Raw genomic sequence first — 12,528 nt, forward strand, 5'->3', positions numbered from 1 at the left:
AAGCCTTGGATAGGACTGAAACTTCTGTAGTGCTGAGGATTATGGTGGAAGGTTAACAACAGTGTTCTGGGAATGTTTTGGTTCTGAACTTAGTGAAGAGTTGTAAAGGAGTTTTGAGGGGTGTGGCAAGTTCAAAAGGTTAGTTGGGCAGGGTCTGTATGCTATGAGTGGGGTTGACAAGTAGAAGCACTGTGGGTAGAATATGGATTGGATAGTGGTGCCCCAAGGTGGCATAGGGTGTCAACAGGTTGGATAACTTATGGAGGTGGTGCCTGGAATACTCCTCCAGGTGCTGGAGAGCAAGGGATTAAATTTCAGATATGTGAAGTATGTAGTAGGGATTGCACAGTAGCAGTATCTTGCAGAGGTAGCAGTGGTGGTTCTGGGATGCCAGTGCCATGGAGATTTGTTTTTGCAGTACCAGGTTCGTGAAGCCAGGGAGTGGTGGAATCTGAAAAGGTGAAGGCCATTGTGAGAGGAGAGGTGGGATCCAGAGAAAGGAATCCAACCAAGGTGGCACAGTGGTTGGCACACTGGACTCACATTTGGAAGGATGATGGTTCCAACCTGCATCCAGCCATCCTGATTAAGGTTTTCTGTGATTTCCCTAAATCGCCTCAAGCAAATGTGGGGGTGGTTCCTTTGAAATCGGCATGGCTGGCTTCCTTCCACATCCTTCCATAATTGATGGGACCAATGATCTGACTGTTTGGTTCCCTCCCCTGAATCAACCAACCAACCAAAGAAAGGAATTTTAATGGTTAGGCTGTTGGGGGCAGGGGGATTCCATGGTCTAGTCAGCATTTCAGGAATAGGATGCAGGAGTGGGTTTTAACCATTGAATGGAATATTTTTTGAACTGGTGCAGAAAGATAGAGCAGTGGAACATTGTGACAGGAATGGCATAGGGGAAACGGGAATGACATAGAAATGGGAAAATGAAGGTTTTGGTTGTGAGGGGCGCTGAATAACAGAAAACGCATATGAAAATATGTAAAGATGTGCAAAAACATACACAGATATGTAAAAATATGCACAAATACAGAGAAATACACACAAATATGTAAGAATGTGTTAAAGTGTGTGAAAGTATGTACAAATCTGCACAAACTCATAAGAAGTGGTAGAAAAGGAATGGATGAGGTAGGGTACTATGTGTGTATTGGAATGGAGGAAATGGGGATTGATCAGGTTGAGGTTCACTTGTGGAAAGTAAAATATGAAAATATGCTATGTTGAGGGAGGAAATGTCATCAGTAGGAATGACCATAATGATTAGTGGGAAGAATTTGGCGAATCAAATGCTGCACTGACAATCCACGTGGGCAATTTGCCATCTGTTGTTTGTGGACAAGGTTGTTGATACAGTGTGGCTCGGAAGTTAGAGCATGTGCGGTCTTGGAAGGCTATGCATAAACACAGGAGAGAAGAGAAAGAATGGATACTGAGAGTAAGAAATATGAATTATGTAGGATACAGGAGATGACTCACCGAAAGGCAGAAGTGCTGCTTCATCGATAAGTACACAGACAGGAAGCACAGAGCATGGTTAGCTTTTGGACTGCAATTTCTTTTTCCAGCTTATAGGAAAAACATGACACACACTCACTCACATGCAAGTGCGACTGATCAAAATCATGGAGACAGGCATGTGCATGTGAATGAGTGTGTGTCATATTTTTCCTAGAAGCTTGAAAAAGGAAATGCATTCCAAAACCTAGCCAAGCTCTGTTCCTTTTGTTTGTGTATCTATCGACAATGCAGTGCCTCTGCCTTTGGGTGAGTCATCCCCTTTGTTCCTAAATAATTTGTAATTCTAAACCAGAACTATGTGTACGAGGAGCAGGAGGTGGTGAGTAGATGCATATGGCAGATCTTACATCTTGACCTTTTACATGTGCAGAATGGCGAAATGATGAATGAGAATAATAATAATAAAAATAAATAAATAAAAATAAAAAAAATAAAATAAAATAAAAAACAGTTTGCGTAGGCACTTGTTTTGGATATTGTAAGAATTCTGAAAAGCATACTTCATGTATCTGGAATAAATATGTATTTTATTTCAACAGTGTAGGAAAAGACAGATTGCTACTTACCATAAAGAAGACACATTAAGTTGCAGATAGGTACACTTAAAAGAACTAACATGAAGCTTTCATCCGCAGCCTTTATCAGTAAAGACACACACACACACACACACACACACACACACACACACACACACACACACATATGCAAGCACATCTCACACACACACGACTGAGTTGGTGGTCATGTTTGCATGAGGTGAGGTGTGATTGCTTGTGTGTGTGTGTGTGTGTGTGTGTGTGTGTGTGTGTGTGTGTGTGTGTGTCCTTACTGCTGAAAGCTATGGCTGAAAGCTCTATGTGTGCCTGTCTGCAACCTAACATGTCTTATTTGTGGTAAGTAGCAATCTGTAGTTAATATTCCTACTTGGAGTTTCCATTGTATTTTTGTTTCCTTCTTTTTCATTTTATTTGTATTTATTGAAACAAAATTCACATACATTTGAGAGTCAAAAAGCTTCATATGCAAGAACATTCAGAGATACATGATTAATCTAAATACAAAATCTGTGTCATCCCCTCATAAAGAACCCGGTAAAACTGTTAATCATGTGTATATCCCCATTTCATTGTACATAATTTATTTGAAATTTTTTACATGAATTCCTTATCTGCTGACATCCTGACTTTCTTCCATCAGCATGGAAGCTAGAAAATGATAATGGATTTGTTCTTTCCGAGCATGAACAAAGGAAGTAAAAGAACTAGCAGTATGACTTAGTTGTTAAAGATTGACTCTGAACTGGTTTTTTGTGGTTGACTTATTGTGTCACTGTACATATCAGGTACACAGAAGGATATGGCATTAGAACCTTGTTAGGATTATCATTTTGGAAAGTTGCCTCCAGGAAATACTTACAGAATATTTAATAGTGGATGTAACAATATTATGAAAGATAGAAGCTTTCGGCCTACAAGGCCTTTGTCAAAAATAGATGACACCACACACACACACACACACACACACACACGCACACACACACAAAACCACTAATAAAAGCTCCATAACTGACTTATACAGCGTGCCCTAAATTCAGGCCTTTGAGTAGCATTTCCAAAATAAAAAAATTACATACCTTTTGTGCGCTTTACATATAGCATATTAAATAACTTTCGTTTTGTAGTTTTTTTTTTTAAATATAAACTAGCGAAAGTAACAGTCTGTATTTCATGTTTACTATTGTTGGTTTAATTTTAGGAAACAGACAAGAAAGAATTAAGAGAGTGTAACAGTTTGGTAGAAGAAACAAAAAATGATGCTAAAGATGAAGCTGTACTACCGGAAGACAAGGATCTTGCAGAAGTGCTTAAGAATATCATGAGGTAAAGCAAAAAGAATGAGCCAAGAAGATGATGCATAGCTGCGAAGAGCTAAAAATTTAGAGAAACTCATCATAGACAGTTGGGTGCAAATGCTATCTTATCAGTTGTAATATTATCTGATATATTTTTCAAAATCTGGAAGCAGTAATTGCTCTGACTGTGTATTTCATTTGCATATTATTTCTGTTTCATCTCTCTGACTTAATTTTTTGGTGCTTTAGTATTTATTGCAACTTTGAGAATTATAAAAGATTATTTATATTTGCTTACTTATTTACCAAAAGGATGTCAAAGCATTCATAACTAATTTAATACATTGGTTAAATTTAAAATGTACTTCTGATGCAATGATGTAAAACTGTATTAGTGCTGTGTTGTTGAGATAGTGCTCCTGTTACCACAGTGAATGCAATAATTTAGTGTGCCATATGGCTGTGACATCATGAAATCTTGTACTGACTGTTGTTGGATAGGTGAGGCTTGCAGGTTAGTGCCTCTGATAGTAATCAGATCATGGGAGCCAAGAAAATGGAACATCCAATTTTTGATGTGAAGCAGTTACTGGTCTCTTCCTGTTTTGCTGTGACAAAGACATTCCATGAGTAATTCAGTTTGGAGATAATAGGCATCAACATTGATTGGATAACTGAGCTTCAGCAAAGTGCTGCAAATAACTTAGCAATTCAGTGCTGAACAACAACAGTATCAAGTGATCAGCAGCCATACCAGTCAGAGCCACTTTTTTGTTGCGGGATACAGATACCACACCCCAGCTCTTAGCTTGTCACAATGCACAGAGATTGTCACGGACACAGAAACACATACAGTGTATGCTAGTAGCAAGGAAAAGGGTTGCCTGGACTGATGAGTCACAGTAATTTGTATGTACACCAAAGGCAAGGAACGAGTATGTTGAAAACCATGGGAGGCGATGTATGATATGTGCTGGCAAGTGGTATTTATTCTCATATATCATCGCAGACTTAGAGCTTAATCAGCATAAGTATGATTTATTGCTGCAACTATTCACAGAAGTCATTGAAGACACTTTTTTATTAAAAGTAATAGACCCTTTCCTACAATCTGTGGCAATTTACAAAATAAAACCAGCTGTAGTCAATATAAAAGTCAGTAGCATTTCACTCCATTTCCATATGACAACACGAACAATCTTATTTACCACTTACCTACTCACCAAGCAGCAGCACATGGATATGCATACAGGTGAAATCATTAACTTTCAGAAATACATCCATCTTTTCTGTCAAAAGAGAAGAAAGTTTTTGAGGAAAAGCAACTGTTACAAGAAAATTCACAAAACCTGAGTATTCAAAAGTGGCAGAAACGTTAAAGGCAGCTCATAGATGATGAAATTCTTGTGTTTGTATGATGTCAGCCTCTGTAAAAAAGAAGTTGAAGTCTGTGTCACAAGCCTGTGACTGGAGTGTCATCCTGACTGCCCATGAAGTGCAGCCCTTCTTTCCGTCGTGGCACTAGAAGGAGAAATTGTAGCAAGCCCCTCATTCTGGCCACTATTTACCCCCAGGATATAGCCTGGTACTCATTTTAACAGCTGCCTGAGTGGACCTGGTACTGTCCTGGGGGGACTGTAAAGAGAAAAAAATCCCTTCCCCTACCCGCATTTGAACTCAGGACATCCAGGGTCAGAGTCAAGTGCTCTACCTGTTAAACTACCACAGCACCTGTCACACTTTCTGTGACTGACAAAATTTAATAGACAAATGATAATTAGGATAATTAAAGGATTGGAAGCCATTGAGGAGGCCAGAAATAGTGCATAAATTTCAATTCATTACTGAGCACTTATTTTTATTTTCTATTTTGTGTGTGCTGCTAGGGCAGACAAGAGATATTAAATAGACAGTCATGGGTGTAGAGGTATTATTCTGTACAGTTCGTGAATCATTATTCCAGTCCATGAAGAGGTTATTAATTTTTTCCAAGATGGCTTTATCATTGGAAAAAGCACTTGTGGGAACTTGAATGGTGCCTGGCACTTGGGAACACAAGGCAGACTGTTGTGGCATCAGTGTTTGGTAACCTAACTGGTCTGAGCATCCGTCCCCAAGCTATCAAAATTAACAAAATTAGGTTGCCTGGAAAAAAAAAACCTCTCTATGTGGTCAGACAGCTGTTTCTATGAGTGCTGAGTTTTTAAGTAGTGTCCAAAGCTAGTGGTGAGTCACAGTTTGCCCTCATTTTTAAAATTACATCCATCTATGTTCCATGATTGCTTGTGAGTGGCTTTTATTTACGGACTGAGCACTGTCAGTCAGGCCCTTAATGATTGATTCTCTACAACTATAGCTTATTTGCCACTCATTTCAGAGCCTTCAAATTTGTTAACTGTTGTGAGCCTTTTTGTACATTTACAATGAGCTTCTATGAAACAATGTATCTGTTTGGGTCCTTAGTTGACTGTTATTTAAGTAGATTTGTGCTGTCACCTCTTGCCCTTAAATTTGATCATGCTTCACCATCATCACTGTGATCAAGTATGAGGCCGAGGCAAATTAAGCCTGCCATAGAAGAATGTTGTGCTTTAGGCAACAGTGAGAATATGAGCCAGTGGATGCAGGCTTAGTTTTTACATTTGGTGATTGTCTTGGCTTGCTTTAGGTCTGAAAAGATCTATCAGCCAAACTGACTTTGCCCATGAGGCCCACCACCACCATCACGTACAGTCTGTTCACCTTTTTGCTCGCAAATGTGACTGGGGAATATTTTTCACTTCTTGGGGAGAAGCTCCATCTGTATAGAGAAGCTGAGTACATTCTTCAACAGAAAGATTCTGATACATTCTAGTGCAGTGGTTTCCAACCTATCTAAGACCATTACTCCTGATTGTAAGCAGGAATTAACTAATAACACCGCCACCACCACCACCGCCAATACCAACATTAGTACCTAACAAAACTTTAGAATGAAAAAGAATCTTAGTTGAACACTTTTATTTGTATGTACTGAAAGATAAGTGATATGTAGTTTTTGTATCTATTTTATAAACCATGAACTGCTAAGTCAGTGAGACAGTTGGTACCACTTGCTTATAACAGTTTTTTTTATATAGAAACATTAAGCAGTTCTCAGTGCCTAGCAAGAGCTATGTGTAGTTTCTTCTCATGAAACAGAGCCAACTATCCATATTGAGGGTAGACACTTGTTACAGAAAACTCTGCTGCACCATTCCTCTCCCTAGTGGCACGTGCCTTGCTCGCACCCTGCCCACCAATTTAAAATCTATTAAACTAAAATGTGTGCATTATACTTACTATTTTTAAATCACGTAATAGCTGGATTTCTTAGTTTCTTATAAAGTGGCAAAATTGGAAGACTTCAAGCTGTCAATGCCTTGTACCTGACCATTGCCACTAACAACAACAACAACAATGATGATGATGATGATGATGATGGTACTGTGTAGTGTCTACAGCATTGTGGTATCCATTACATAATAACTGTTGTATTGTGCTGTCTGTTAGTTCATTTATCTGTTGCAAAATGAATTTCTCGTCCATTGCAGGAACTACCTACAGCTCAGAGAAAGCATTTTCATGATATATTTAAGCATATGTGACATATATGTAGTCTTATTAATTTTACTGTCACAGATGCATGGTACAGAGCAGGAAGTATGCTTGTATTGGATAACTACGTGAGAAATATATTGTTTACACTTTTATTCCACAAGCTATGACATCCACCACATTAGTCAGACATTAATGCTATTACGAGGGCTATCCACAAAGGATATAAAATGTAGACTGGCAATGGGAAGGAAAGCGTTTCTGAAGAAGAGAAATTTGTTAACATCGAGTATAGATTTAAGTGTCAGGAAGTCGTTTCTGAAAGTATTTGTATGGAATGTAGCCATGTGTAGAAGTGAAACATGGACGATAAATAGTTTAGACAAGAAGAGAATAGAAGCTTTTGAAATGTGGTGCTACAGAAGAATGCTGAAGAGCAGATGGGTAGATCACATAACTAATGAGGAGGTGTTGAATAGAATTGGGGAGAAGAGAAGTTTGTGGCACAACTTGACTAGAAGAAGGGATCGGTTAGTAGGACATGTTCTGAGGCATCAAGGGATCACCAATTTAGTATTGAAGGGCAGCGTGGAGGGTAAACATCGTAGAGGGAGACCAAGAGATGAATACACCAAGCAGATTCAGAAGGATGTAGGTTGCAGTAGGTACTGGGAGATGAAGAAGCTTGCACAGGATAGAGTAGCATGGAAAGCTGCATCAAACCAGTCTCAGGACTGAAGACCACAACAACAACATCCACAAAGTACATTATGTTTTGGAATTAAATATAAATAAAGTATTGGAAATTTTTTTTATTATATACAGATGAAAGCCACACTTAAATACTACTTTTCTATATAGTTGCCATTTAAATTAAGGCACTTATCGTAGCGATGGATGAACTTGGAAATTCCTTCGTCGTAAAATTCGGCCACCTGCGCCTTCAACCACGTGGCGACTGTCGTTTGGGACAGAAAAGGTGTGATTTTTGTGGATTTCCTGGAAAGAGGCACTACAATAAACTCTCAAAGGTATTGCCAAACTCTGCACAACCTCAGAAGAGCAATACAAAACAAGCGCAGGGGAAAGTTGGGCTCAAAGATCTTGCTGATTCACGACAACGCCTGGACCCACATGGCAAATGCCACTCGTGAAGTTCTCGAAACTTTTAAGTGGGAGTTGTTTCCTCATCCGCCGTACAGTTCCGACCTGGCACCAAGCGACTTCCACTTATTCCCAGCAATGAAGGAGTGGTTGGCTATGCAGTGTTTTGATGACGACGCACAGCTTCAAGAAGAGGTAACCATGTGGTTGAAGGCGCAGGCGGCTGAATTTTACGACGAAGGAATTTCCAAACTCGTCCATCGCTACGATAAGTGTCTTAATTTAAATGGCAACTATGTAGAAATGTAGTATTTAAGTGTGGCTTTCATCTGTATATATTTAAAAAAATTTCCAATACTTTATTTATTTTTGATTCCAAAACGTAATGTACTTTGTGGATAGCCCTCGTATTTAGGAGGAAAAAAAAAAATTATTGGTAACATATGTAATCGGTGTTACAGTCGTATTAAATAATGAACATAGATCTTGTAAAAATAATGTGCTTTTAGGACTGAAACGCAGTCAAACCCCCTTGGTTTTTACCCCTCAGACAATTTTATTTTACTCCTCATGAGATGATTTATTACCAGGTTGGGAACCAATGGTGTCGTGTGGTTTCCGCTCCTGGCATTCTTCATGGGCAAGATGAAGAGGAATGGCTGACTTTGTTTTGTTTGATTATACATCTTAAGAGCTACGTACCTCCCAGAATCCAATGTGTGTCAGTCCTTCATTGACTGCCTTTCCATCAAAAGCCCATAGAAGACTCTTCAAAAGGGCTGTCACTACTGTTACTTTTAGTGATACTGGTTGTGGATGCTACATCTGGGCAATGTATCATTCTGCAAGCTCTCTGAGGACCTTGTAATCATACATGCAATTTGTCTTCATAATAAGAATAGCATTGTTGAGCATTGTGCCAAATTCAAAAGCAACTATCTTCCCAAGTGCCTACTAAAATTCAGGCTATTTCTACATTTACATCATACTCCACAAGCCACCGTATGGTGAAATGGAGCAAGGGAAAAATGATTGTCCATGTATGTCCTTGGTACCTCCCCTGGTCAAAATGGGTGGCACAGGGCAAATGAGCTGTCATAAAGCGGATTACATCTTCTCTTGCTGGTGGTCAAACACTAGCAGTCTCTAAGTGCTCAATTTCCCAGTTCAGTGCAAGGAATTATCACCACCAATTATTCATCTCCATGCGTACACCATGGGAGGTACACCAGGTTACGGGTAGAAGCAAACCTTATTCGCCCCAGTACCTAGTATGTACGAGAGCTGATGGGTAATCTTTCCTGTTGATGAAACCTCAGTTTTTTATGCATCATTTAGAGGACAAGTTTCAGGAGGTAGAGGGATTGTCAAAAATGCGATCTGGGTCAGTCCTAATAAAAACAGCATCCGCTGCCCAGTCGTGGGCATTACTCACCTGTAACAAGCTGGGGGATGTTTCTGTTTCCATCATGTCCCCTATGAGCTTAAATATGGTCCAGGATATTATATTCCACAGGGGCCTCTTTTGCAGTCCAATGACGAGTTGCAGACCAGGTTAGAGTGATATTGTGTTCATTCTGTCCAGTGCATCCATAGGGGCCCGAAGGATAATCAGGTTGCCACCAGTACCTTCATCTTGGCCCTTGAGGGTGGCACATTACCCAAGAAGTCAAGTTGATGGTATTTTGGACATCCATCACATCCCAATACTCCATGTATCCCACCTCCTATCTGTGTCAACTGCTGCAAGCACCCTGCAGCATTCTCCAGAAAGAAAGGAAAATCATGGAATACAAGGTCCTGGACCAACTAAGCTACACAGAGGCTAAGAGTAAATTTGAAAAGCTAAACCCTGTGCGCATGACATGGTCTTATGCCACAGCTACAACAACAGTTCCAGCCCCATGAGCTCTGCCATTTGTAGTTGGCGCTCAGGTCCGCAAGACTACATCTGCTCCCTTGCTGGAGCGGGGCAGGGAGGGGGGGGGGGGGGCGACGACACTCCTATCCCTGTTGCTCCTGCAACACCTACTTTGGGAGCAATACCCTCCCAACCATCAGGGACATCAGTTCCCATTTCTCTGCTGGAGAAGCATCAGTCTTCTTCAGCTCTTCTCGTTAGGAGGAGGTCCTTTGGGTCACTCTCTTCCCCAGTTCCCCCCGGTTCCTACCAGTGGGAAAGAGCACACCTGCCAGAGGCTGAAGAACCCACAGGCTTCAAGATCCTCCTCAGCCCCTGAGACTGAATCAGTGAAGCCCTCCCAGCCAGAGAAGCTCAAGGAGCAGTGAGAGATATCCAAAAAGAAAAAGACGCCTAAGAAAAAAGAAATTGCCATGGCCCACACACCACCGCTACCTTCAAGTTCTGCACCTGAGGATGAGGTGGGATCCCCAAAGGACCTACATCTTAACGGACCCTCAGACCCAATGGATATAAATCACAAAAGTACTCAGTCGGTAGCAGCAGGTGACCCTGAGGCATAAACTGCCTCCTTGGTCCCTCCATGCTTTCCTAGCCTCCAGACAACATCATTCTCCAATGGAATTGCGGCAGTTTAATCAACCACCTGGTAGAGCTATGACAACTGTTAAGCTTTACACATACTTTCTGCATTGCTCTCAAGGAAACCTTGTACCTGGCAATGCGGACCCTTGCCCTTTGCAGCTATAGGGGATATTACAAAAACGTTAGTGAATATAATAGTGCATCAGGTGGAGTATGCATCTACGTCCTGAACTTTGTATGTAGCAAACCTGTGCCTCCCTCAAATTCCTCTCGAAACTGTGGCTGTCAGCATAAGGACAATGCATATCTTCCTCCAGATGTTGCAGTATCCCTGAACATATCAGCTGCACTGATTAATCAACTTCCCAAACCTTTTCCACTATTGGGAGATTTTAATGCCCATAACCCCTTGTAGGGTGGCACCATGATTACTGACCAAGGTAGAGATGTTGAGAATTACTGTCTCAACTAGACCTCTTCCTTATAAATACTGGGGCCCCACACATTTCAGTGTGGCTCATGGTGCTTACTCGGCAATCGAATTATCACTTTGCAACCCAGGAATTCTCCCATCTGTTCACTGGAGAGTCCATGACGACTTGTGTGGTAGTGAACATTTCCCCATCTTCCTGTTGCTCCCCCAGCATCATTCCCCACAGGCACCTACCCAGATGGGCTTTAAACAAGGCAGACTGGGAAGCTTTCACATCTACCATCACTGTTGAATCTCCCCCACATGGTAACATCAATGTGGTGGTCTAGAGAGTAACCACAGTGATCGTTTCTGCCGTGGAAAACGCGATCCCACATTCTTCAGGGCACCCCCCCCCCCCCCCCCCCCCCCCCGCCCAGTGAAAGACATTAACTTGGTGGTCATCAAAAATTGCTGAATTGCTGAGGCCATTAAAGAGCATAGGCAGCTCTACAGTGACATAAGAAGCACCCATCACTGGAGCACCTAATAATAGGTTTTAAATGGCTCCATGGCTGTGTTCGCCAGCTCTTAAAAAGACAGAAACAAGAGTGTTGGCAGAAGTATGTCACAACCGTTGGGTCACATATGTCTCCTTCACAAATCTGGGTGAAGATCAGATGCATCTTTGGGTACTGGAACTCAACATGTGTCCCTGGCATTTCCAACAATTTAGCGTTACTTACTGGCGCCAACTATCTACTGACGCTGACTATTTACCAAAGCTAACACAAGTGCCGAGCACATTGCTGAGCATTGTTGTGCTTGGGCCTCTGCATCAGAGTATTACCTCCCAGCAATTCGTACCCTCAAATGGCAGATGGAAGGAAGACTCCTCTTGTTCACTAGACGCCACGGTGAACCATATAACACTCCAGTTACTGAGTGGTAGCTGCTGTGCGTTCTTGCACATTGTCCCAATAAAACTCCTGAGCTAGATCACGTACACACTCAGATGATTAAACATCTCTTGTCGGGCTACCAACAACATATCCTCGTCATCTTCAACCGCATCTGGAGTGATGGCGTATTCCCATCACAATGGGGGAAAACACCTTCATTCCAGTGCTCAGACCTGGTAAAAATCCGCTTGATGTGAATAGCTGTTGGCCCATCAACCTCATCAACATTCTTTGTAAGCTGCTAGAATGTATGGTGAGTCGGCGGTTGTGTTGGCTCCTGGAGTCACAGGGCCTACTGGCTCCGTGCCAAGGCAGTTTCCACCAGGGTCACTCTACTGGTGATAACCTAGTAGTGTCCCTCGAGTCTGCCATCTGAACAGTCTTTTCCAGACACCAACACCTGGTAGTTGTCATTTTTGATTTAAAAAAAGCCTACAACATGACCATGTGACACCATATCCTTGCCACTTTACGTGAGTGGAGTCTCTGGGGCCCACTCCCGATGTTTATCCTAAACTTCATGTCACTCCGTAATTTCTGTGTCCAAGTTTATGCTTCCCACAGGTTCCCCCATATCCAGAAG

At 41.5% G+C, this 12,528-nt stretch overlaps 1 protein-coding gene across 1 annotated transcript in view; it reads left to right on the plus strand.

Moving 5' to 3' along the window:
• LOC124804616 (probable E3 ubiquitin-protein ligase HERC1) overlaps positions 1-12,528 on the plus strand; it is a 790,356-nt gene that overhangs the window by 408,746 nt on the left and 369,082 nt on the right. The window contains exon 37 of the mRNA XM_047264817.1: positions 3,289-3,413. Coding sequence (XP_047120773.1) covers positions 3,289-3,413 — 125 coding nt within the window. The remainder of the gene's footprint in view (positions 1-3,288; positions 3,414-12,528) is intronic.

The sequence above is a fragment of the Schistocerca piceifrons genome, chromosome 7 (genome assembly GCF_021461385.2).
Source record: "Schistocerca piceifrons isolate TAMUIC-IGC-003096 chromosome 7, iqSchPice1.1, whole genome shotgun sequence".
NCBI lineage: Eukaryota > Metazoa > Arthropoda > Insecta > Orthoptera > Acrididae > Schistocerca > Schistocerca piceifrons.